The sequence below is a fragment of the Crocodylus siamensis genome, chromosome 3, assembly GCF_052110815.1.
Source record: "Crocodylus siamensis isolate JL-2025a chromosome 3, ASM5211081v1, whole genome shotgun sequence".
Taxonomy (NCBI): domain Eukaryota; kingdom Metazoa; phylum Chordata; order Crocodylia; family Crocodylidae; genus Crocodylus; species Crocodylus siamensis.
The window spans coordinates 21,300,242-21,324,039 of NC_143397.1; the positions used below are offsets into that span (position 1 = coordinate 21,300,242).

At 45.6% G+C, this 23,798-nt stretch overlaps 1 protein-coding gene across 5 annotated transcripts in view; it reads right to left on the reverse strand.

Annotated features, from left to right (window-relative positions):
- The window catches only part of PDZD2 (PDZ domain containing 2), a 325,800-nt gene that overhangs the window by 182,728 nt on the left and 119,274 nt on the right, over window positions 1-23,798 (reverse strand). For all 5 annotated transcript variants that reach the window (XM_090037894.1, XM_090037897.1, XM_090037895.1 and 2 more), the window contains one exon: window positions 22,703-23,555. In XM_090037894.1, coding sequence (XP_089894020.1) covers window positions 22,703-23,181 — 479 coding nt within the window. In that variant the 5' untranslated portion in view covers window positions 23,182-23,555. The remainder of the gene's footprint in view (window positions 1-22,702; window positions 23,556-23,798) is intronic.

A 23,798-nucleotide genomic window follows, 5' to 3' on the forward strand; every position in this document is an offset into this window, starting at 1 on the left:
ATCTAATATTCAGAACTCATTTTTGCCCATATAAATGGTCATGTTTCAACAACTAATATTAAATTTATTCTACTGATTTTCTAAAGGTTGGAAAATATCTTTCAATTGATTGTACTACCCAGTCTATTAACTCTGAAAATATTTCAGATTAACCGAAGAGATTTCATATCCCACCCCACTTTTACAACTAATCAAAGACCTGACTCCCATTCTAATTAAGTAAATAAATAAAAAATCATGGACTCACAGAAGTTTAGGGCTGGAGGGCAGCTCATGGGATCATTGGGTCCAGCCCCCCTGCTTTGGGCAGGAAAGACTGCTGGGGTCAAATAACCCTAGCAAGGTGCACGTCCAGTCTCCTTTTGAACATCTCCAGCGTAGGTGCCTGCACCACCCCCACTGGGAAGCTATTCCAGAGCCTGGTCACATGAATCGTGAAGAAGCCCACCCCATCAAGGGGTGGCTTTGCCACTGTGCTCAATAAAGGAAAGATCAAGCTCTCAGTAATCATTCAAGAGTGTCTACAGCATCAACTAAAGATTAAAAGTTGCAATGCACAGCTGCTCTGGGAAAGATAAGTCATGAAACTTTTTAACATTTAAATTTCCCCCAGGCAAAGGCATCCATGCTCTGAGATGTGGCCTTCAGTAACTCCAGTGCATGCTGCAGAAAAATACCTGGTGAGGATTCCAAGGCTGTCACCCTCAACCCCGTCTAATGTGAATAATTTTATGTATGCATTTAGTATTTGCAACAGGTGTCACATTAACAAGACCTAGAAGTCAAAGTCCATAATCCACAGCACAAGAAGATTATAGGCAGCAGCTGAACAGACTTCCTACTCACACACACACGTGTGCGCACGCACACACTAATGCCCAGCATTCTCCCTGACCCCTGACCTCTCGCATGGGAACCGTCTTATTCCCCTGGCCTCTCTATTAAGATGGCCAACTAGAATGTGGTGACAACCATGACTGTGGTTTGGGCGGTGGACACTGGCCTGCTGCGAAACGGATGAGATCACAGACTGTAGAGCTCCACCAACAGCAAGAAGCTGCCCAAGTCAAATTGAGTAACACGAAGAAAAACACTGATACAAAATGTGCAGGGAGAGAGGATATTTGTGGAGGAAAACTTACCTGAACTTGCCAAACTTCTACTAGATAAACACACACTGGCCATGGGAATAATTACATAGTTCTATTTAATCCATTTCTTGTGTGCTTATCTTGATAGCAATATTGCTTTCCTCTTGGTTAAATTGCTGGCCAAGTAGCCTGTTTAAACTTGCAGAGGACTACTCACCAAAAAGGATTTTTATTCAACAGGATACTATTTCATCACCATGAATAAATATCCCAGAGTCCCAGTGAATCTTTTTCCCATGTAAACATACATCTGCCATGCACAGCCAAGGGTTAGACTCTTGAAGAGCTTTGATTCTCTCAGATTAACACATGAGGGTATAATATTCAAAGTTTTGTAAAATATTGTGTGCATTTCTTTTGTTAGAGAGCATTTGCTCAAAACAGATAATTGGCAGCTCCAAGACTTTGAACCTTCTTCAGAGCAAACTTGAAATATCATATCTGGAAACCAAACTGCAACTGTACATTGGCTGGAACAACATCACACTACAAGGTTATTCTTAAGTATGCACCGCAAACGTAAGGAAACAGAGTTCTGGCCTGCAAAGCTCTGGAAAACTATAGTTCAGTTTTTCTATTCTTACAAACCCTACCGGTAAATAAACTGTCTCCCCCTCCTCCATTTCTGCCTCTTGGATGTGCTAAACAGGATTTGAGAAAAACTGTTAAATTCATAACAATCAGATATCACCTAAGGTAATTTTTCTGTAAATGTATCCTTGTAGCTCAAATATTTGTGTTCCAGTACTTAGAATACAGAAATGTGCCTGGTAGCTCTATATCCCAAAGAAAGCTCCAAAGTAATACCTAAATTTTCTATAATGCTCTTCACTTGCAGCTCTCAAAGCGCTTTACCAAGCAGGGTCAGTGTCATTGTCCCCATTTTATAGGTGGAGAAACAGTCACAGCCAGGTAGAATCACTTGTCCAAAGTCCTAAGCAGGTCAATGGAAGAGTCAGGACTAAAACCCAGGTCTCAAATACCAGCCTGGTGCTCTATCCCTTAGCCATACTGACTTCCCACAATAACAATATGGTAGATAATTAAATATTATATGAGGAAACCCTCTCAATATGTGATTCAAGTATACAGATAAGAAAGCCTGCTTATTGGTGTGCCTAAAACACTCAGCAGTGCACTTTAGGGAAATGCCAAACACTGTATTATTACAGAAGAAAAGAACAATAGAGAAATAATGAATAGCATGACTAAGATGCAGGAGAGCGAATTCTAATAGAATTCAGGCTAGGAATTTATATTAGACACAGGTCGGATGCTTATCTTGGTTACACTCATGTAGATTAAAGGAAAAACAGGACCAGAACATGCATCAAGGTGGACAAGATAGCTAACAATTTCTGAAGGAGCTCTTGAATTGATTTCACTGTGACTCATGATTCTATAAAGCAATATAACTCTGGTGGCATCTCAGATGTATTCCTGTACATGTCAAGAATTTTATAGGAACCTTGTCCAAAGTAGGAAAAATCTGATTTCCTATAGTCTTTAATCTGCTAACTGATGCAATCATTAGATATAAAAATGCTCACAAGGTTAGAGAAGGCACAAAGGCACAGAATGCAAGGGCTGATAGTTGGACATAAGTATATCAACATATTATAATTACTAGCAGATTGATTATTTGAGCAGATTGAACAATATTTAGCAGGTATATTTACTCCATCTAATCATATGCTAGACAAAAACAGTATGATAAACTTTAATGATTCTTCCTCCCAAAGGTTCCTCCAGCATCTGACATCAGTTATTTCCAAACCTTTCTTCTACATAAAGTTTCTTCTACCCTCTTTACACCTTTCATTTCTTTCCTGTATTTGCCGATGTCCACACCTCTCAAGACAGATGTTGACTTCTGTGCCAAGTTTCCTTAGACTTTTTAATATATGATGATCCTCAAACACACTTTCCAGTGTTTGCGATTTGATTTTTATGGGTCACTAGAGAAAGCACCCATCATAAAATACTTCTTTATATAGCAGCAAGACACTCACTTTTCCATATATTATTTAATACTTAGCCCACCTGCACACAGAGCACTTCAAGCAAACCCATGTTCACTTCAAATTTCAAGCTCCAGCCATTAGCTTCTGCTGCATCTGGCAGTTTTATTATTTCTTTCTCTTTAGCATCACTGGTGAATTACTGAAATCAGTATTCTTTTAAACATGTATTTCATTGAAAAGAAACTGGATAATACATTCAATAATTTTCTCTTTTGCTGTACATGCCACTTATTTTCTAAGCACTAGTAATTAACTGAAACAATTCATCTAAAACAATATTTTTTGTTTGGTCAGATGTAGAATATCACAGTAAAATACAGAAGGGCTCCTCCAAACTCTCTTGCAGAGGTAAACCAGAAATACTGTTTCATAGTTTCATAGTTGGTAGGGTAAGAAGGCACCTGAGCAGATCATCATGCCTGGCCCCCTGCCATGGCAGGAAAAAAGCTGGGGTCAGATGACCCCAGCAAGGTGTCTATCTAGTCTCCTTTTAAAGACCCCCAGGGTAGAAGCGAGCACCACTTTCCTTGGGAGTTGGTTTCGGCCCCTAGCCGCCCTGACTGTGAAGTAGCGCCTCCTGATATCTAGCCTGAATCTACTCTCAGTCAACTTATGGCTGTTATTCCTTGTTATTCCCAGTAGTGCTCGGGGGAACAGGGACTCTCCCATTGCCTGCTGGTCCCCCTTGGCCAGTTTATAGATGGCCACCAGATCCCCTCTCAGACTTCTCTTGCGAACGCTGAACAGGTTCAGGTCCCATAGCCTGTCCTCGTAGGGCCTGCCCTGCTGCCCCCGATTATGCAAGTGGCCTCCTCTGGACCCTCTCTATGTTGTCCACATCCCTCCTGAAGTGCGGTGCCCAGAACTGGACACAGTACTCCAGCTGCAGCCTGACCAGTGTCGCCTCCTTGGACCTGCGCGTGATGCATCTATGGATGCATGACAAGGTGCAGTTGGCCTTCCTGACTGCACCCCCACACTGCCGGCCCATGTTCATCTTGGAATCAATAAAGACTCCAAGATCCTTTTCTGTCTCTGTGCTGAGGAGAAGGGAGTTCCCCAGCCTGTAGGTATGCTGCTGGGTCTTCCTCCTCAAGTGCAGCACCCTGCACTTGTCAGTACTGAATCCCATCTTATTCTCATCCGCCCACCCCTGTAACCTGTCCAGGTCCAATTGCAGCCTGTCTCTCCCTTCCAGCGTGCCCACTTCTCCCCACATCTTAGTGTCATCTGCGAATTTAAACAAGGTGCTTTTCACCTCCTCGTCCAAGTTGCTGATGAAGATGTTGAACAGGACCAAGCCGTGGGGGACCCCACTACCCACATCCCTCCAGGTGGAAAATGACCTGTCCACCACCACTCTTTGTGTGCGGTCCTCCAGCCAGTTGGCGACCCATTTGACTGTGTAGGCATCAACACCACAATCTCCTAATTTTTTAACAAGAATGGGGTGAGAGACAGCATCAAAGGCCTTCCTAAAGTCCAGAAAGACTACATCCACCTTGACACCTGAGTCCAAGGATTTTGTGACCTGGTCATAGAAAGCCACCAGGTTGGTCTGACAGGACCTGCTTTTAATGAACATGGGTTCATTGCCCCAAAGCATACACTCCCCTGCTGGCCCCTCGCAGATGTGCACCTGGATAATTTTCTCAAAGAGCTTCCCCAGGACCGAGGTAAGACTAACAGGCCTATAATTTCCTGGGTCCTCCTTCCCCCCCTTTTTCAAAGTGGGGACCACATTGGCCCTTTCCAGTCCTCTGGCACCTTGCCAGAGCACCACAAGTGCTTGTAAAGTCGTGCCAGGGGCCCCGCAATGACCTCTGCTAATTCCCTCAGCACTCTGGGGGGAAATTGTTAGGACCTGTTGATTTGAACATGTGCAGTCCCTCCAGAAGTTCCCTGACTAGGTCCTCTCTGACCCTGGGCCTGGCTGTGTCTCCCCTGAGACCATGAGGGATCCCGGTGGGGGGATGACCTGGTCCCTGCTCAGAAAAATGGAGGCAAATGTAATTCCATGGACTATCATGAAGTTCTACCATTACTAGAAAGCTGGGCTCCTAAGCCTCATTTTTCCATGCCATAAATCTGTTCTGCAGAACACTCCATGGCAAGACTGAGAGGAAAGCCTAGAGGCAGAAATGGGTCAAATTATGACTTTTGCTACTTACTCGATATACCTGTAGCAATCCTTGCAAACCATATCCCTGGCCACTTGTCTACAGACATCACAACTCATCAGAGGGAACTGAACCCCACCCCAAAAACACAGCCCCTTACATACATCATAAGGTACAGAACAATTCCTGTGATTGAGTGCTAAGTTGTTATAGGACCAGCCTCCACAGGAGGCATGATCACATACCCTAAATCAGTGTATTAGCACAAGGTCACAAAGAGACCTAATGCTATTGATCAGCAAAATCATATACATGGAGCATGAGAAATGAAACGCAGTTCACCTTTGGCTTTCCCTAAAGATTTAGCTTATGCCCTTTTCCCAGCAACTATGAACTGTAAAATCCTTAGAGGATTTTTTGCTGTTAACACATCACATCGAAAGAAAGCAGCATACTGTCTGGCCAGCAGCTGAAATTTAAAAGGAGCTTTCACCTGTGTAAGTTGAAAGAGCTCTAGGAAAGGATTTCTGTTTTCAGATTTTGTTAGTCTTCCTATTATTCAAAACAGAGTACAAGCAAATCCTGCTGGCTTTATCAGATGACCAGTTCCAAAGAAGTTAATGTGACTTGTGCTCAATTTACTCATGGCCCTTCCTCTCAAATAGAACACTCCTGGGAATAGGCCTTTACTTGGATTAATTGCTTTTCCTGTTTGGGGGTGAAAAACAAACAGGTTTTTATTCATTTAGAAAACTTGGCAGCTGTAGATCCCTGGTCACTTTTTTGACTGGAATATTTTTAAAAAGCACAAGAAGTTAGTAAACACATGGGATTTGCAGGTTAATCCAATATGCAAGTATAAGGAAGTAACGGTTATCACTGAGACAGGAAAGGAGCTGAATTTTGATGGTCCCCAAAATCCATTTTCATTTAGGAAAGTCAAGAATAAATGTTCCCTTTTTACTGAAGTAAACTGAAACAGAAAAAGTAAGCATAAAACTAACAAAGAGACAACAATCAAGAGTTGGACACACTGGTTCAACACAGCAGTGCTTATGGACTTCAATGACCTATTTGATAACTTCCTGAAGAGATGTGGATATAAGTACATGTGGATATTAAGCACATATAAGCTCCTACATCAGAGCTTTGGTAGACTCAGCCCGTATCCATAACTTTCCCTTATTTTATTATAGAGATTGTCAAACAAAGCGCAACCTAAATAGACATGCAACATAAGTATTCATCAGCTATCATGACCTACTATAGCACTTTGTGATTTTCACTAAATTGTGGCCTTTTAATGAAAATAGGGCCCTTCCTGTCCAACCAACAAGCAGGCTTGCTGAAATGCTATTGTTTCTTTCTCAGGGACAAAACTAGTTAGATTTCCTGGATTCTAGATAGACTAGCTAGATTTTCATGATTCATCTTTGGCCAGCAGGTTTTTTAAAATATATTTTCTGAACTGAGAAAAGTCTAGACTGCTAATGTGCATCATTTGCAACTTCTTGGTATTTGAAGTTTTCAGAACCTAATTCTACAAATAATTACCATCTTCCATATAAGGAGAATATGAAGAGCTCATAATAAGTTGTTGATTATACATGCTTATACCTGGTTTCCCCGAAGCTTAGACATCTCTTTATACTTCCTAGAAGGAAGAACTACTCTATCTGACAATTAAAAAAAATAAAACAGCATGGAACATTTTATCATGCAAAAAAAGATACATAAGAACATTTTTAATGTCTTCTGAGACCTAAAACAGGGTGAGCTAGACTGCACATTGTGACAAAATGAAACAGAAAAGAATCACACACAGCTACTGTTCAAAATATTGATAAGGGACATTGCCCTCTAGAGGAAACAGAGAGAAATTTTAAGTTTTATCTGATTTTCGTGGGAAAAGGTAAGCTTTGTATATTAAAAATCCTTCATAACTAACTCTTTAAAAAAAAAAAAAAAAGTCCACATGTCCAATATTAGCTTACTGACATCAGCACCCCATCTAATTTTCCAGCATAAAATTTCAGAGCTTCATGACAGAGCCTTTTACAACTCTTCCTTTAATCAACTGGTAATTAGTTTGGCTAGTCATTCAGATGTTATGGTGTTGTCAGTTGGCCTTACAAGTAATAAAAATATTCTGCAACACTGTTGCGCATTTCACAAACCCACATACACTTGCAATAGATAAAGACAGTCAATATAGCTTTTTACTAGAAGTGCACCAATACATTGATCCGACATCGGATTGGTACCGACATGAAAAAAATTGTCTATATCGGATATCAGCCCTATAGGACCAATAACTTGGTCAATAAAGGCCTGTGTTGAGCACAGCTGCAGCATCACATGGAGCAGAGCCAGCAACATGGAGAGCTGCCTCCAGCTGGCAAGTCGAAGGAGGAGGAGAGAGAGCAAGGGCATGGGGGGGCAGATCAATGCCCCCGCGGTGAGGGAGGGAGGGGGCAGGGGCAGGTACTGCCCAGTCGGGGCAGGAGGGGGCACTGGATGGGGCTGGGGCCATGTCCTCTCCTGCTGCTTGCACCCTGGGAGAGTGGAGGAAGGTGTCATGTGCCCAGATATGTGTGGCGCAGGGTGAGCAGCAGCTGCGGGGTGGAGCTGAAGCTGGCGCTGTGTGGCTCTTCTTGGTGGGGGCTGGGCTCAGAGCCAGCTCCAGCGGCACCAGGAGAAGGCTGCAGCCACCCCAAATTTCACCACAGCTCCATGCCCAACCCCCACCGCCACCCGGTGCAGACCTGGCTGAATGCCCTGCCTCTACCCAAGCACCGGGAAAACCCAGGGCTGTGCCAGGAAGTGGCATGGGGCTGGGAGTGGAGCTGCAGTGAAATCTGGGGTGAATGCAGCCTCCTCCCATTGCTGCCAGAGCCTGCTCCGAGCCCAGCCCCGGCAAGAAAAACTACACACAGAGCTGGCTCCAGCTCCACCCCACAGGTTCAGCCCACCCTACCACGCAGATCCAGGGGCACATGCCCCCCCCCACCCCACAAGCCACACCTCCATTCCATGCCCTCCCCCCACCCCAGCTAGGCAGTGTCTGCCCTTGCCCCCTCCCTCACAGCTGGAAGTGTTGATCTGTACCCCCCCATGCCCCTTCCCTCCCTCATCCCCTTCCACCACAACGGACTTACCAGATTATCAGATATTGGATAGGTATCGGCCAATATGCCTCCTTAAATATTGGCTATTGGTATCGGCCCCCAAAATCTCTATCAGTGCACCCCTACTTTTTATTTTTACTTGAGACCAGGTAACATAGAAGACCTTCACCAACCCTTTCTTCCTCAACTTATTTATCTGAAGGCCCAGGTTTTCTTAGTAACTGACTTAATAAGTATAAAAAATGTCATTTGGTTCAGATGTTTATACAAAGACTTATAGGTATCCACGATTTCCACCAACAGGATACAATAAACCGTTTTAAGAGGCATGTGTGTGTGCAGCCTGCATGTTTAAAACCCATGCAAACCTGAGGAGCATGGATAAGTTACCATTTCAGGGAGGTACATACTTAAGTGCACACACCTTAAAAACAGAGTTCTGGAGGGTGTTAGTCACCAGCAAAAAACTCCCTTTAGTCCAGCTTCTGTTTAGTTTACTCTTGTGATTTAATAAAGCCTAAATAAATTGTCCTCCCATTCATACCAATTTCTTATACGAATCGTCAGTAAATTCCATGTCTCCAGCAGAGCTTTCGGGCACCTATACATGTGCAGAGAGGCTGCTCTGACATGCTGCAATTACAGTGCATTGAAGCTAACTTGATTAATCATGTCTGCTGGAGTGTGGTAATTACTGCTCTCCAGCGGACCCAGCATCACATGTATCAGTGTCCCTGTGGTGAAAAATGGTGGTGGAGGCACTTTAACTAAACTTCATTGGACAAGCTTTAGTTAAAGCATTCTGTCACCTTTTTCCAGCACTGAGACGCTAGCACACAGGATGCTCTGGGTGCTTTCATTAAAGTGGCTCCTGGAGCACATGTATTAATGCCCTCTGGGCTTACAGCGGTGGATGCTGAAGCCTGCTGGTGTTTTTACTGGCTGCAACTTACCTGTGGTACTCAGGTGAGAATACAGCAGAATACAGGCATCGCAACCTTCCCACAGAACCCGGAGAACATCAGTAGCTCTTGCTCGTGTCATCTCTTTTCCTAGTTACAGTCATATTACAATGGCCTTTGAAGGAACAGCCTCTGCTGTGCTAAGACTTTTGTTCCAGGTCAGCAGTGGAAATGGAGAATGATGTTAAAAGGCTGGGCTGCGTTCATGAGACCTCCATGCCATAACCTACACCTGGTACAAGGAAAAAAAAAGGAGTGAGCTTCAAGGAGTGTGTGACGGCACTCCATGCCTGGAGGGTAGTGTCACATTGGATAAGGAGAGCACAAAGCTCTTCTGCAGAAGGAAAAGGACATGACACCAAGTCATGCAGCACACACAAGCCATCCCTCCTTTCTCTTCCCTCTGCATTCCCTGTTGATCCTTCATTTCCCATCTTGCTCCTTCTCTGTTTGCTCCCAAACGGCACGCTGACACTGGGCAGTCTTTTTTTTCTTTGGGGTTGAGACTGAGCCCTGCCTCTGCCTGTGTAACCTCTGCTCAGTGCCCTGGGCCTAATCCATAGAAACAGTCTGCCTAGAAAGGCTGTAACAGCCTCTCTCAAGCTGTGGCAGCTAATGCTTTGAGCTCTTGAGGGCTCCAGTTCAATCACCAGTGTATCTCCCAAGACTGTAACTGTGGCTGGAGAGGGAACAACAGCTCTGGTGACATTCCCCTTGGAAGCCCCACTCCCTCATTCTCAAGCAGTTTTAGGAGTTCTTTTCAACACAGGAATTTCTCCCTCTGTAAGGCTACCTTCAGAGAAAGCCACGCATGTGGGAGGCAGGCATCAGGGTCAGGCTTTTTCCTGCTCCCTCGCCCCCATCAGCCAAAACAACAGCCACTTCTCTTGGGCTGGGCAGCTCAGCACCAGCCTCTCACAAGGGTCAACCAGATTTCATAGATTTCATAGACATCAGGGCTGGAAGGGACCTCGGGAGATCATCAAGTCCAGCCCCCTGCCCAAAGGGCAGGAAGTCAGCTGGGGCCATAGGATCCCAGCAAGATAAGCATCCAATTTACTCTTGAAGGTGTTCAGTGTAGGTGCTCTTTCTTCTGTAGTGCTATCCAACGTAGCACTGCTGAGCCTATAAGGAAGCTTCAGGTTTTTCCTCCCAAGGTGGAGAACCTTGCATTTTTCGGTGTTAAACACCATCAGGTTCTCGTCTGCCCATTTGCTGAGCTTGTCCAGGTCAGCCTGGATCACCCGCCTATCTTCTGGCATGGATGCTTTGCCCCAAAGTTTGGTGTCATCGGCAAACTTGGCCAGTCCACTCCTGACTCCAATGTCCACATCATTAATGAAGATGTTGAACAGTACGGGTCCAAGGACAGAGCCTTGAGGGACCCCACTGGTCACAGGGCACCACAGTGAGTGACTGCCATCAATCACAACCTTCTGGGTCCGACCACAGAGCCAATTTCCCAGCCAGCGGATCATGGTGGAGCCAAGGCCACAACTGGGCAGTTTGGCCAAGAGGTGATCATGGGATACCAGATCAAAGGCTTTTTTGAAGTCAAGATATATGACATCAATCTCTTCTCCCTTGTCCAGGTGATAGGTCACCTGGTCATAGAAGGAAATGAGATTGGTCAAACAAGACCTACCCGCAACAAACCCGTGCTGGCTATCGCTTAGGATGTTAGCCTGGGCCAGTCCATCAAGGATGGCCTCCTTAATAAACTTTTCTAAGATCTTCCCCAGGATAGAAGTCAGGCTGATGGGCCTGTAGTTAGCCGGATCCACTCTCCTCCCTTTCTTGAACATCGGCACCACATTGGCCTTCTTCCAGTCTTCGAGCACTACACCAGAGCGCCAGGAGTTTTCAAAGATCCATGCCAGGGGCTGGGCTATGACGCTCGCCAGCTCCTTGAGTACCCTGGGGTGCAGACTGTCAGGGCCAGCTGACTTGACGGTATCCAGCTTCTCAAGGTGTTCCTTCACGAGGTCAGCATTTATGGAGGGTAGGGGATCCCCATCACCCAGATCTCCCTGTCCCATAGCAGGCTTGGGCGTCCCATGGGACTGATGAAAGACTGACGCAAAGTACCTATTTAATAGGTTGGCTTTTTCCTGGGCGTCAGTTGTCAGTTGCCCCATCTGGTTTAGCAGGGGTCCAACGTTGCCCTTGCTTTTCCTCCGGCTCCCCACGTATCTGAAAAAGGACTTTTTGTTGTCCTTGATGCTTGAAGCTAGTTGGAGTTCAGTTGCAGCCTTGGCTTTCCTGGTTTGCTCCCTGCAGGACCGGACCAGCGCAGAATAATCCTCCTTAGAGGTGAATCCCGTCCTCCATCCTTTGTAGGCTTTCTTTTTTAGCCGCAGGAGGTCCGCTAGGTCCCTGGAGAGCCAGGAGGGCTGCTGTGCCTTCTTGCTGCCTTTCCTCCGTGTTGGAATAGATTTGGCTTGTGCATTGAGGATCGCTTCCTTGAGAAGCAACCACTCTTCTTGAACTCCCCTCTCCCTGGGGTCATGGTCCCTAAGGGCCTGACCAACAAGCCTCTTGAGCTTGTCAAAGTTGGTTTTTCTGAAGTCAAGGACTTCTGTGTTGCTGACTGACTTGCCAGCTTTACGGCGGATGGTGAAGGTGATCAGCTCGTGGTCGCTGTCACCCAGCTTCCCATCGATCACTAGGTCGCTGATTAGGTCGTCCCCCGTAGCCAGTACCAGGTCGAGCAGTGCTTTGCCTCTCGTTGGCCCATAGACTTCTTGAGTCAGGTAGAGGTCATCCACGCATGAGAGAAAGCTTTGTGACCGCTGGTATTTTGCTGAGTGATCTTCCCAGGAGATGTCCGGGTAATTGAAGTCCCCCATGACAACCAAGGTGCTGGAGCAAGCGGCCTCAGTCAGTTCCCGGGCGAACTCCTGGTCAAGCTCAGGACTTTGAGTGGGAGGTCTGTAGTAGACTCCCACCGTTGTGTCCCCGTGCCATATTCCCCACGAATTTTTACCCAGAGGGTCTCTAGCTGTCCATGCTGGTCGCCAACATCAGCTTGCAGGGACATGTAGCTTTCCTTCACATAGAGAGCTACACCCCCGCCTCTTTTGTCAACACAATCCCTCCTGTACAGGGTATAGCCCTCTATACCCGTGGTCCAGTCATGGGTGGAGTCCCACCAGGTCTCCGTTATCCCAATGATGTCATAATTCTTTGCACTGAGCAGGAGGACGAGCTCCTCCTGCTTGTTGCCCAGGCTCCTGGCATTAGTGTACAGGCAGGCAAGTGTGCCCTTAGGGGCTCTTGCCTTGCCCACAGATTGTGCCAGGGCTGGGGCAGGGGTGGGCTCCCTTAAGTGCCTTGGTCTGCTGGCTTTGCAAGGGTCGCTCAGCGGGCCAGCAGTGGCAGTAGTCCCCCCATCCCCCAGCAGCCTTAGTTTAAAACCCGGTGGAGCAGGTCAGCCAGCCTGGCTGAGAAGAGCCTCCTCCCCAGCGGGGGAGAGGTGGAGGCCATCTCTTCCCAGCAGCTCGCTGCCTCTCTCGACAAAGAGCAGGCTGTGGTCATGGAAGCCAAAGCCTTCCCGATGACACCAGCTCCGCAGTCTTTGGTTCACTGTGTGGATCCTCCTCTCCCTCCTCAGCCCATAGCCTAAGACTGGGAGGATCGACGAAAACACCATCTTAGCTCCCAGACCCCTAAGCCCCGCTCCCAAATAAGCAAGTTCTCTGCAAACTTCTGGGCTAGGGACATATAAACCCATTTAAGTGATCAGAAACTGGTTTAAACCTGTAATAGAACATAAGTTCAATGTACATAAACCAGTTTCAAAATGGCTGAAACTGGTTTGAGATAAACCTGGTTAAATGTAGTATCAGACTTAACTGATTGAGCTCAAACCAGTTTATGCAAGACCCCTTCCTGGTTTAAGCTAAACCAGAGTCCCCCAACTTCCCAGCATGCTCTCCTCGCTGGGCTGGGCTGTGCTCTCTGGCCCTGCCCCTCTGCTCCCTAGCTGGAGCAGGGACAGACAGGGGCAGGGGCCTGGCCAGACACTGGCCCCTGGGAGGGGACAGGGAAGAGGTTTATTCTCTCCCCTCCCACTGGTACAGACCTGTATTTCTCTGTTGGAGTGGCAGGGGAACAGGGCCCCGACAGGGCTGCAGCCCCTGTCCTGGTGTCTGAGAAGCATGAGCCTCTTCCCAGCAGGGGGGGCTGTCAGCGGGGAGGGTCAAAGCTGCCATGGACTGCACGGGGCGAGTGGCGGCAGTGCTAGGGGTGCTATGGCTCCCTCCAAGGCCCAGTGCTGCCATTCCCCTCAAGCAGTCCATAGCAGCTCTGACTCCCCTGCCGGGACCAGGCACACACTCCCCAGACATCAGGACAGGGGCTGCTACCCTGTCAGGGCCCTGCCCCCTCGCCACTCCAGTGGCAGGGTTGGGGGCGGAATGGCCCCTTTAGGCGGGGGGCATGGAGCGGAGTTATTCCCCTCTCCCTCTGGCATCTGGAAAAGTGGACAGGAGAAGGCTTATCCTGCCACTCACCCCACACAAGGAGCATGTGGCAGCAGCAGTGGTTGGGGCAGGCAGACCCTGGTTGCGGTCCCCTGGGGATAGTGGAGGTAAAGGGGGAAATAAGTCCCCTCCCTGCCCCCTCTGTCTCAAGGGCCACGCTGACCGGCATTTAGCCACGCCCTGGCCCCACTACTGCAGCAGTGAAGGGGGAGTGCCAGGTGGACCCCGGCTTGGGTCCGTGCCAGTGGGACAGGGAGGTGGAAATTCAGCCCCCTCCCTGGCCAGGTCACTTAAGGGTATTGTAGCCATGACCCCTCCACCCCCCCCCCACCATCCACCTCTGTACAGCTTCCCTGCACCATGGCTCCTGGCCTGAGCCACAGCAGGCATGAGTCTGCATTTTGTGAATGGCTATTCACTTGCAAATTGGTTCAATCTAGGCAGGTTAGACTAACCTGCAAAGATTGAATCAATTCAGGCTCCAGCTTTTTGAATGTCTGTCCCTATCCCTGGGGACTGCCACACATAACATGCGCTGTTTCTCACTGATAGAGACAGGAAGGCCCACTGCAGCAAATGAATATACTCTGCAAATGGGAATGTAAGCACACAAACCTACTAGGAAGAGCGAGAACAGTGGCTCTGACATGTTCTCTGCTTGCGCATTAGAACACTTACAGTCTTAATTATTTACAGCATAAGCATCCGGTGCTGTGCTAGCAAATGCACCATATGGGAATGTGGGAGAACTGGGAGCATGAGGCCTCACCCGCTCCTGGCAGGCCCATAGTGATGTCATATTTTGTGCATTTAGGTTATTGCAAATTAAGAAATACAAACTGTGTTTAGAGACAGCTACACCACTTAGCAAGCAGCTGGCCTTGTCACATGCAGGGGTGAAACTTGCAACGGGACCCACTTCCTCCAGTTCTTTCCAATGGCTAAAGGGAAAGGCACTGGGGAGACTACCACTTTGGTGGGTGAAAGTATCTCCCTTGCAGTTTGTGCAGACAATTCATTTCTTCTCTAACAAAAGACAATCAGTCATGGTAGGAAGAGGGATAACTGAACATGCTGGTGCCTTAGGTGGTGCAGGGTGTTGGGGGAGGAGGGGCATGGAGGCACAGTGAGTGATTACCTCCTCATGCAAGGGATGCAGTGGTGGCAGTGGCACAGGCTGCTGCTGTCTCAGCATACGATCTGAGGCTGCTGCAGCAGTGGCAGTACAGACTCCCTGAGGCTGCCATTCTAGCACCCCTTCGAATCAGAGACGTGTCCTGTGCCCTGGACACAGAGAAGTATTTGTAGCACTGTGGCCTAATCCAGCATTTGAGGAAACTTCACTCCCTCACCCTCCATTCCCTTCTGTGCAACCTCCCTTGCACAGGGTTTATCTGTCAATGGCTACAGCTGTAGTGCATCCTCTCCTCCCCTACACCCTGGGGAGGAAGGGTGACATTGCATCAGCAATGGCCAGGTGCTGAGGAGAATGAATACAAGCCAAGAGAAAGCGCTGCATGATATTCCTTCATACAGCTAACAAGCTAACAGGCCACAACGGAAGAAATAGAGGTGAAGCACTGATGAGGCAGAGATGCATGATGTCTGGTCCAAATGAAAACACTTGCAGTAATGAAGCCTCTTGCCTCAGCAGCAGTAGCATTGTGCAAGGGAGGGAAAGAGGTGGCAGACACAATGTGAGCTGAGGGGGAAGGGAGCAAACACGTGCTCTGATTAACAAAGCCAAGATAACTTTGAGGTGTGTAATCTGCAGCTGTCAAGAAAGAACTATTTAGTCAGCCATGTAAGCAGTGTCAATAATTTTAAAAAGCTCTTACAGAAATGTCCTTTGCCCAACCTCTCCATACGTTATTCCATTAAACAATATTTTATAAAACATGAGAAAAAGCAAACAAACTTTAATTAAGCTTTATCTTGTTGGAAGGGTTTATGCTTTGTATTAAAAAAAAATAAATTAATCTATCCCCAGAAAATTACAATAACCAGCTTGCCGAACCTGAATGTTTTGGAAGGCAGCATGAGGGAAAGAACAGGGGGAATTCTTTTCGGGGGGCAACTTTTATGCATCTGCCATTGGCTGCAAGCTAATCTATTCTGCAAGGCAAAAAAATGGGATGACAACTGCTTTCAAAGAGGAAGAGTCCAGCACGGACAGACATCACCCCAACCTTCCCTTCAGTTCATGGCTAATTCTTGGCACTCCCTGAGTGTTATGTTTGCATCATTACACAGCTGTAGATTGATGTTTCAAAACACAAAGGAAGAATTGGACCAAGAGACTTAGTTCTACGTCACTGAAAGTAAGAACCATTTCAAAACCTCGTTTAAGTGATCTATCATTTTAAACTCTTGTGGTTGGCTTCAAAAATCACCACAGTCAGCTGTGGAGAAAAACAGTGATTGTGGTAAAATACTTAGTTTAGCTTAGGATGTAAGGAGGACTTAGTTTAGCTAACGTGGAAGGAGGCCATCCATTTGTGATAAAATGAGGACTAAATCAGAGCAGTTGCTCCAAAATGAGAATAGTCAAATTCTGTAACACCCTCCGCCCCTGCCTGCACTGAAAACTAGCTTTTTCTTCACATATAATAATTTAATTAACAATTCCTTTTTTCTCCTAAAAATTCTAAGAGTTTGGGCATAATTGAAAAATGAAAAACGCAGATTGTTTTCTCTTTCTCCCTCTTCTTCTACTGAAAATGGGAGAAAGAAGAAGAAAAAGAAGGAGAAAAGAGGAAAAGAAAAGGAAAACACAAGACACTCAAGACCTTCAATAAAAAATTGAGATAAAAATGAAAGTGTATAAAAATTCTTTTTGAAACCTACAAAGCAAAAATAGCTCTGATTTTTTAAAGTATTTAGCTAATTTTTCTCCTTAATTTTTAGCCATTTCCTCAGACCTGTTTTAAAATCAAATTTTCAATTCCAGTATACACAGGATGTACTGCAAGCCATTCTGCTCTCCATCTTGTGTATGGAGCTCCATACAGCAAGCTGAAGAAGTGTTTGTGTACTGTTGAACACTACTAGGAAAGAGAACTTACCCCTTCATATATTTCCAACAGCAGCAACAACTTGAATAAATAATAAATTAGATAATTCATACTTATGACCAAGTCCAGTGCTGCTGACAAAGGGAGCAAGTTAGCAAATACACATAGCATAACTACTGTCTCATATAATGTATTGGATTCATTTAAACAATGGTAATTTGGTTGGAACTTTTAAGTCTTTAGAAGTTCAGTATATTCAGCTATCAAAATTTTACTGATAACTGAAGAAGGAAGGGATAATTTTCACTTTGTGATGCTTGTGAATCTATTAAAGTAAGATTATGTTAGATTATCCTCTAATATCAATCAATTTAACCAGCAAAGCCTAAAAATTTACACAATTAAAACCACTAACTAATAAAAAACAAGGTAGCAACTGAAGTTCAAGGTAAAATCCTGGTCTTGCTGAAGTCAGTAGGAATTCTTCCACTGATTTCCTTAGGGCCAGGACTTCACCTTCAGTTCTCAGGTTTGAAACTCTATCATACCACGTTCTTTTTAATACACGGCAACCCAAATTAAGGCTCATCCAAGGCTTATCATTCATCACTTAAGAAAAAAAATAAAGCATCAAATAAAGATGCATATACAAGGATGTAACCTCTATGGTTTTGACTTTTTAGAAAACTATTTTTAGAATATTTTATTTTTAAAAGTGTATCTTATGTTCAAAGGGATAGCTTTATAAACGACACACTTTCCCTCTTTACATCTTCAAAAAATAAAATAATTCCCCTGAGATTGTGTGCGCCATATTTCATCCCAGTGAAACTGATAAAGAAGTAGGGAGGAATCAGAAATGGACCTTTGAAGGTACCTTGACAAAAAAAAATCCCTGTTGGCTTCCAGGAACTATTCTCAGCTTTTGAGTTATGGTGAAAAAACTGGGAGGATCCCTTACAAAAATTCTGTATCTGCTAAAGTATCCAAATTTTACAAGGTCAAAATATATGTAAGTAAAATAATTTAATACCATTCTGGTATACTGGCTACGCTTCTGTAATACTATCGCATATACCCCTTTTCATCTTTGATACATTCTCTCAAACTGTAATTTATTTGGCTTTTTTTTCCCCAAATGAAAGATTTTTCAGTTTTCAAACTGAAGCTAAACATATGTAGTATACATGTCCACTCAAAGAGTGCTGGGATATAATTCATAATCAAATATTATTTCAAATTGGTGGATTATTATTACCAAAGCATTTTTTGCTAACACTTCTGGGGCTCCCTAGGAGGCATAACCATGCTCAAAGAAATAATCTGTCATCTGCTAGACTACTGATAGCCTGTCACTGGAAAAAAAATAGTTCAACATGAGAGGAACAGTTCCAAGAATGCTGGTGTGATGAAAAAGCTAAGGCATCAAGTATGTATCCAGCAAAATAGAAAAAAGAACAGGCACAAAGAAAGTTGGTTTTCAGATATTCAAAAGTAGACAAAACATTTCCCTGAAAAAGTCTCGCCTCTCCAATCTTCTGTTTGATTGACATGCCTGGTTTAATAAATATAGGTGGAGTTGATATTTTGACTCAGTCAATAATATCTTTAGTAATACCGCTGCCTAGATAATGTCAAGAGGCTTCATCCTGTAACATGGTAACACCCTGTTAAACAGAAAGGTTTGGTGACTCTACTATATTGCATAATATAGCTCCAAACGAAGATGAGATAAAAAAAAAAAAAGATCAGTTATGGTTAGCATTTCATTTCTGTTGTCCTGGAAAGAATTTGTAAACCTGTTAAAACTTTAAAAAATAGTTATGAAAAGCTACCAATTCAGCTACAGACAGACAAATAAAAAGGCCAGATGACAGATCTTCAGAGATGCTAACACTTCCTCTTCAAAGGCGCTTGTACACGTGACGCTATTAGCATGTACACATCATGAAAATGTCACTTTGTGTGGCTTAATGGCATCACACTATACATGTGCAAGAGTTTGGGGGGGTTTAAATGAGCTAGCATCATTGCAAATTAAACTAATTCCCAATGTAATTTAGTTTGCAACATTGCAAATTGTAACAATGCAGCTATTAGCTTGCCCTCCCCCATGCAGAAGAGGTGGCCAGCTCCGCAGAAAAAAAAGGTCAGCCCTTTCACTGCTTCTGCTTTCATCAGGCTCTTGCAGCTGGCAGGACACCTGGGGCCACCCAGGAATGGGCTGGCTTGCCCCTGGGGCAGTTCAGGAAGGCAGCAGGAGGGCGGTTGGGCTTGCTGGTGGCCGGATAAGGCAGCAAGGATGGTGCACGGGGTGCTGGAAGCCTGGGTAGTTTCGGGGAAGCATTGGATTGGGTGCCTCTGAGCTGGGGTGGCACCCTTTCAGCTAGCAGCTTGCCCGGGCTTCCAGTACCCTGTCCATTGCCCCTGCTGACTTCTCCAGCTGCCAGGAAAACCAGCTGCCCTCTGCCACTTTCCCATGCTCCCCCGGGGCAAGCCAGCCCATTCCTGTGTGACCCCAGGCTGGCTGCAGAAGCCTGCTAAAAGCAGAAGTGCTAAGAGACCTTCTTCTCTTTTTTTTTAGTGGTGCCTGCCCACCTCTCCCACAGCTGGGGGGAGAGCTGCCAGCAGGCTGAGTGGCCCCTGAGCTGCTGGGGGGGTGGGCGGGCTTGGTCCTTCCCTCTGCAGCAGTGGCACCCCCTCCCAGGGCCAGCTGGATGGGCTGGTAGCAGACCAGGTGCTGCCCCAGCTTGGGGTCAGGGAAGAGTTGGCTCGGGCTGGGTGCCCCCTCCAAGCACCTGGCCCACTAGCAGGCTGCTGGGGATTGCCATTGCTGCAAAGGCAAGGACCCTAGCCCCCTGCAGCTCAGGGACTGCTTGACTCACCAGCAGCTCGCCTCACCTCGCCTCCCCCCCAACCAGCGCTGACAAGAAAAAAGGATCAGGCCCCTTGCTGTAACATGACAGAAAAATTGAAATGATGGGTTGCAAAACCCACCATTTCAATTTTAGGGGGCATAGAATAAAACCGTGAGAACTAAACCCCTGTCACATGTACAAGTGCCTCAAGTGCCCACTGACTTCTTCATAGTTTCATAGTTTCTAGGGTCAGAAGGGACCTGAGTAGATCATCTACATTCTTTGGCAGCTGAGCATCAGTCCTAGAGCATCAGTCTCGATACTTTTTTAACAGACCTTGTATATACACATATATACACATATACTCATGCATAAAAACACAGAATTAATGCCCTTTAATATCAAACCAGGGTCTTTTGCTTAATAAGCAAAATAATTACTATGCTGTGGCCACCACTGAGATGTGCAGAGCCAGACCTGTCCATCACTGCTGAAAATCTCGTTGCAATGGACTGGTCCGCGCAGCAGAAACCTGGGGGTCCAGGGAGGTCTGAAGAATCAACAGGAACAGGCCCCACCAATGTGTAGCAGACACAAATGCGCACGTGTTCAACAAAAGGCAGAAAAGGGTCTGCAAATCAAATCCTTCCTTCCTTCTGCTCTAAATGCTGTATCTTATGATGATCTGCTCAAAGATCCCTGATAAAGAAACCAACAAGATCTCTTAAAAATCATGCTGAGCCACAGGTCGATTTAAAAGGTAAAATGCTGGGTGCTCTACTTGACGCCACGTAAGGACTGCTGTTTGCTACTATAGGGCAATCCAAGCATAACGGCCAAGCTAAGCCAACAACAGCACCACAATTGAGACAGTCCTGCAAAACTCTGATTTTTATTCAACTGGCATTGCTTGTCAAAAACTCACAGCACACTGGACTACAATACTTGGGATGTTGAAAAAAAACAGGTCTGCTTACTAAATGCCCTGTATTTTACCCAGGTCCATGTGACATTAGGCCATTTTAAGGTAGGTTCTTATGAACTGTCATAAATAAAAACTCACGCTGTGTGCGCAGCCAACATCTGGGCGTTCCAGCCCTGCAGTGACATAAAATACTGGTGAAAAAATCTTGTTATTTTGATTGTGAATATTCTGCCCAGCTTGCTGATCTAGCCAGGGACCCTGCAAAACACAACACAACTCAGGGCTGGAAAAATAAGAATTGACACCAGGAAGCCTCAGACTCCACAAGACATTCACTCCCTTTGGCATGAAAAATAGTGTCACATTACCACTGGCTTCTACAGATTTTCTTGGATCTTAGGAACAAGTAATTCCAATGGTGGAGGGAGAAAAAGGACAGCACATCAAACATCTTCACTCACCTGTTAGGACTGATTTTTGGAAATGCTCTTCTATTTTCCAAGTACAATCAAGGAGTTAGAGATCTTGATAATATCATTTGTTTTATCTTCAGTGCACATCTTCAGGAACAAAATGTCAGGGACTTATTTTTGGCACGTACAAAACCGAGGCTGGGTGTTGGCATCTTTGAATTGGAGAGATACAGCCCTCTAAGCATCTTGCTCAAATCAGCATACGTGACCCAGTGGTACATCCTCTCTCACCTTTACTGATCACAGCACTGATTCAGACCTATTTGTAGTAATCGTTGGTATTAGAGGAACCCTTTTTTAGTAGCTCCGACTGAGGCCAGGGCCCCCCGGTGCTAAGTGCTGTACAACAAAGACGCAGTTTCAAATAGCCTAAATTCATAGTAGGCAGACAAACCAAAGAAACAGAAACCAGTTTAGTCCCATTTTCAAAATGGAAAACTACCAGACTATAAATGAGGGGACATGTTCAAGATCAGAACTTTATAGCACATCTAGGAATTTTAACTTCCTTGTCGTTGCTGCTACTGTGAACGTGGGCAGTAAGAGGTGACCATCTCTCTAACGGTTGCTGAGGGTGCTCAGCACTTCCCAAGACTGTGCCCCTAGAGCATTACTTCCTTGAGCCTGAGTCTTTGTTTCCTTCCTTGTTTATGAAGTACATGTTGCTGAACATGAGAACAATGAGGGCTGGCTGGAAAACTGTCACACGCCCCCCCCCCCGGTGAAATACAAAGTAATTCCTATGAAAGCTTTTTACTCTTAAACTAGCTCCTCAAAGAATGAAGACACCGTTAATTACAGCCCTCTTACTGTTCCCTTCCTCAGGCTTTTACTTGTGGGGCCAGGTCCCCAGCTGGCATAAAGCAATGCTTCACTATTGCAGTCAGTAAAGCTGCACTCATGTGCTCAAACAGAGAATCAGGTGAGCCAGCCCTACTGTTTTTACAAACAACTTGTTTGACAAAGATTTCAGATCAAAACCACCCACTGGAGGAGACTAAGGCAGAGGTTTGTACCCTCCAGAACAGAAAGCCGAATCACTACTGCACTGGTACCTCCCAATCTTATCCAGAGTGAACCTCCCTTGTGCAACGGAAAGCACAAGCTGTTCATCTGGTCCATGAAGAGCAGAGTTGTGTAAGTAACTGATTTTTTCAGTTCACAGGCAATTCCCATACACACCTCATTTCATTTTTAATTCTTTCAGGTCTGTCTTCAGTGCCTTTATATCATCTTTTTATATTTATTTAAAAAAATGTCAAAGAAAAATTCTAAACGAGCAGTTGTTTGAAAAGGAAGATTTCAATAATTTGTTTCAAGTGTCAGATGAAACATTTAGATGCACTTGTATTTCCCTCTCTATGTACACAACTTGATAAAATCATCAAATTTGCCAAATGTGTGTTTCCTCCCCCCACCTTTTTTTTTTTGTTCTCTAAAATCTTTTGGCCACAGTATTTCAGCCCAAGCTCCAGCGATGGCTGTTCCATGCCTCTATCAGATCAGTCTGTACAGTAATGATCCTCTAGCACATCAGGTCTGCACTAGCCACTTCCATCTTACCTTGCCCCACTGACATCCACGCCAACCATTAGCTGTCCATTCAGTGAAAGAATCTCATCTCTCAGTCGCACTTTCCCACATCTCCCCGCTGGGCTGTTTTTCTTTAAATCAGTTACCCAGATACATCCTACATCCAACACGGGACCTTTATGCCCCTTCCTCTTTTTTCCTCCTCTCTGTTTCTCTCCGTAGTCTCCAAAAGCAGGAATGTTTCCAAAACTTAACCCGAGTGCCTCAGCCTTCTCCACCTCCTTGGTCAGGTGTACAGAGCAGATTTCCATGTCTAAAGTGCTGGGATTGCCATGCTGCAGTTTGCTCTCATCCACAGAAAAAGTCAACTGAATGTACTCTCTTAGCTTCTGAATGGCAGAATGACACAGCCTCTGCTCTGACCCTTCCACCTCCTCCCGCAGGTTGTTTTGCAGCCACTGACACAGGAGGGGGAGAAAGAGCAGAGCATTTTCTTGAGTGATGGGCATTGTGGTTGCCCAACAATCCCATCATGTGAAGAACTGCTTCCTGGGTTCACTGTCCAGGTCTTCGCTCACCCTCCTTTCACAATCCCGGGAGTACCTTGCTCCATGCAGAGCCATGCTCAAAGAGAACCGCACACGGGGACCCAAAGCTCAGGTCAAACTCTGTTTAATTGTTCAGTCTGGAAAATGAGAACTGAGCACTTTCATGAGAACACTGAAACAACTGCTGTGCAGACCTCAGCAATAGGAGGAAGGAAGTGTCAGTGGCCTCTTGTTTGGCCGTTCCTACAGCTGTCCAAGCACCGTTTACACGGGAATCCAGGGTTCTGCAGGGAATTGTGTCATTTCATCACCGCACTCTCCAACACCTGCTTGCCCTACAAGGAAAAAACAGTACAGTTAAAATGCTGGTCATGGCCCTGCCAAAGTACTGCTCACAGCCGTTGCATTTATTAGCCACAAAAGGCAGATTTTCTGATCTGGTTGTTTATTTGTTTAGGCCAATTTTACATCCATTTTGCTTTCTCTTTCTTTTCCCTCAACAGGTCCCAGAAAAACAAGAGCTGAGACTCCCTCCACCAGAACTTAAAAAAAATACAAAACCCCCTATTATTTACTTC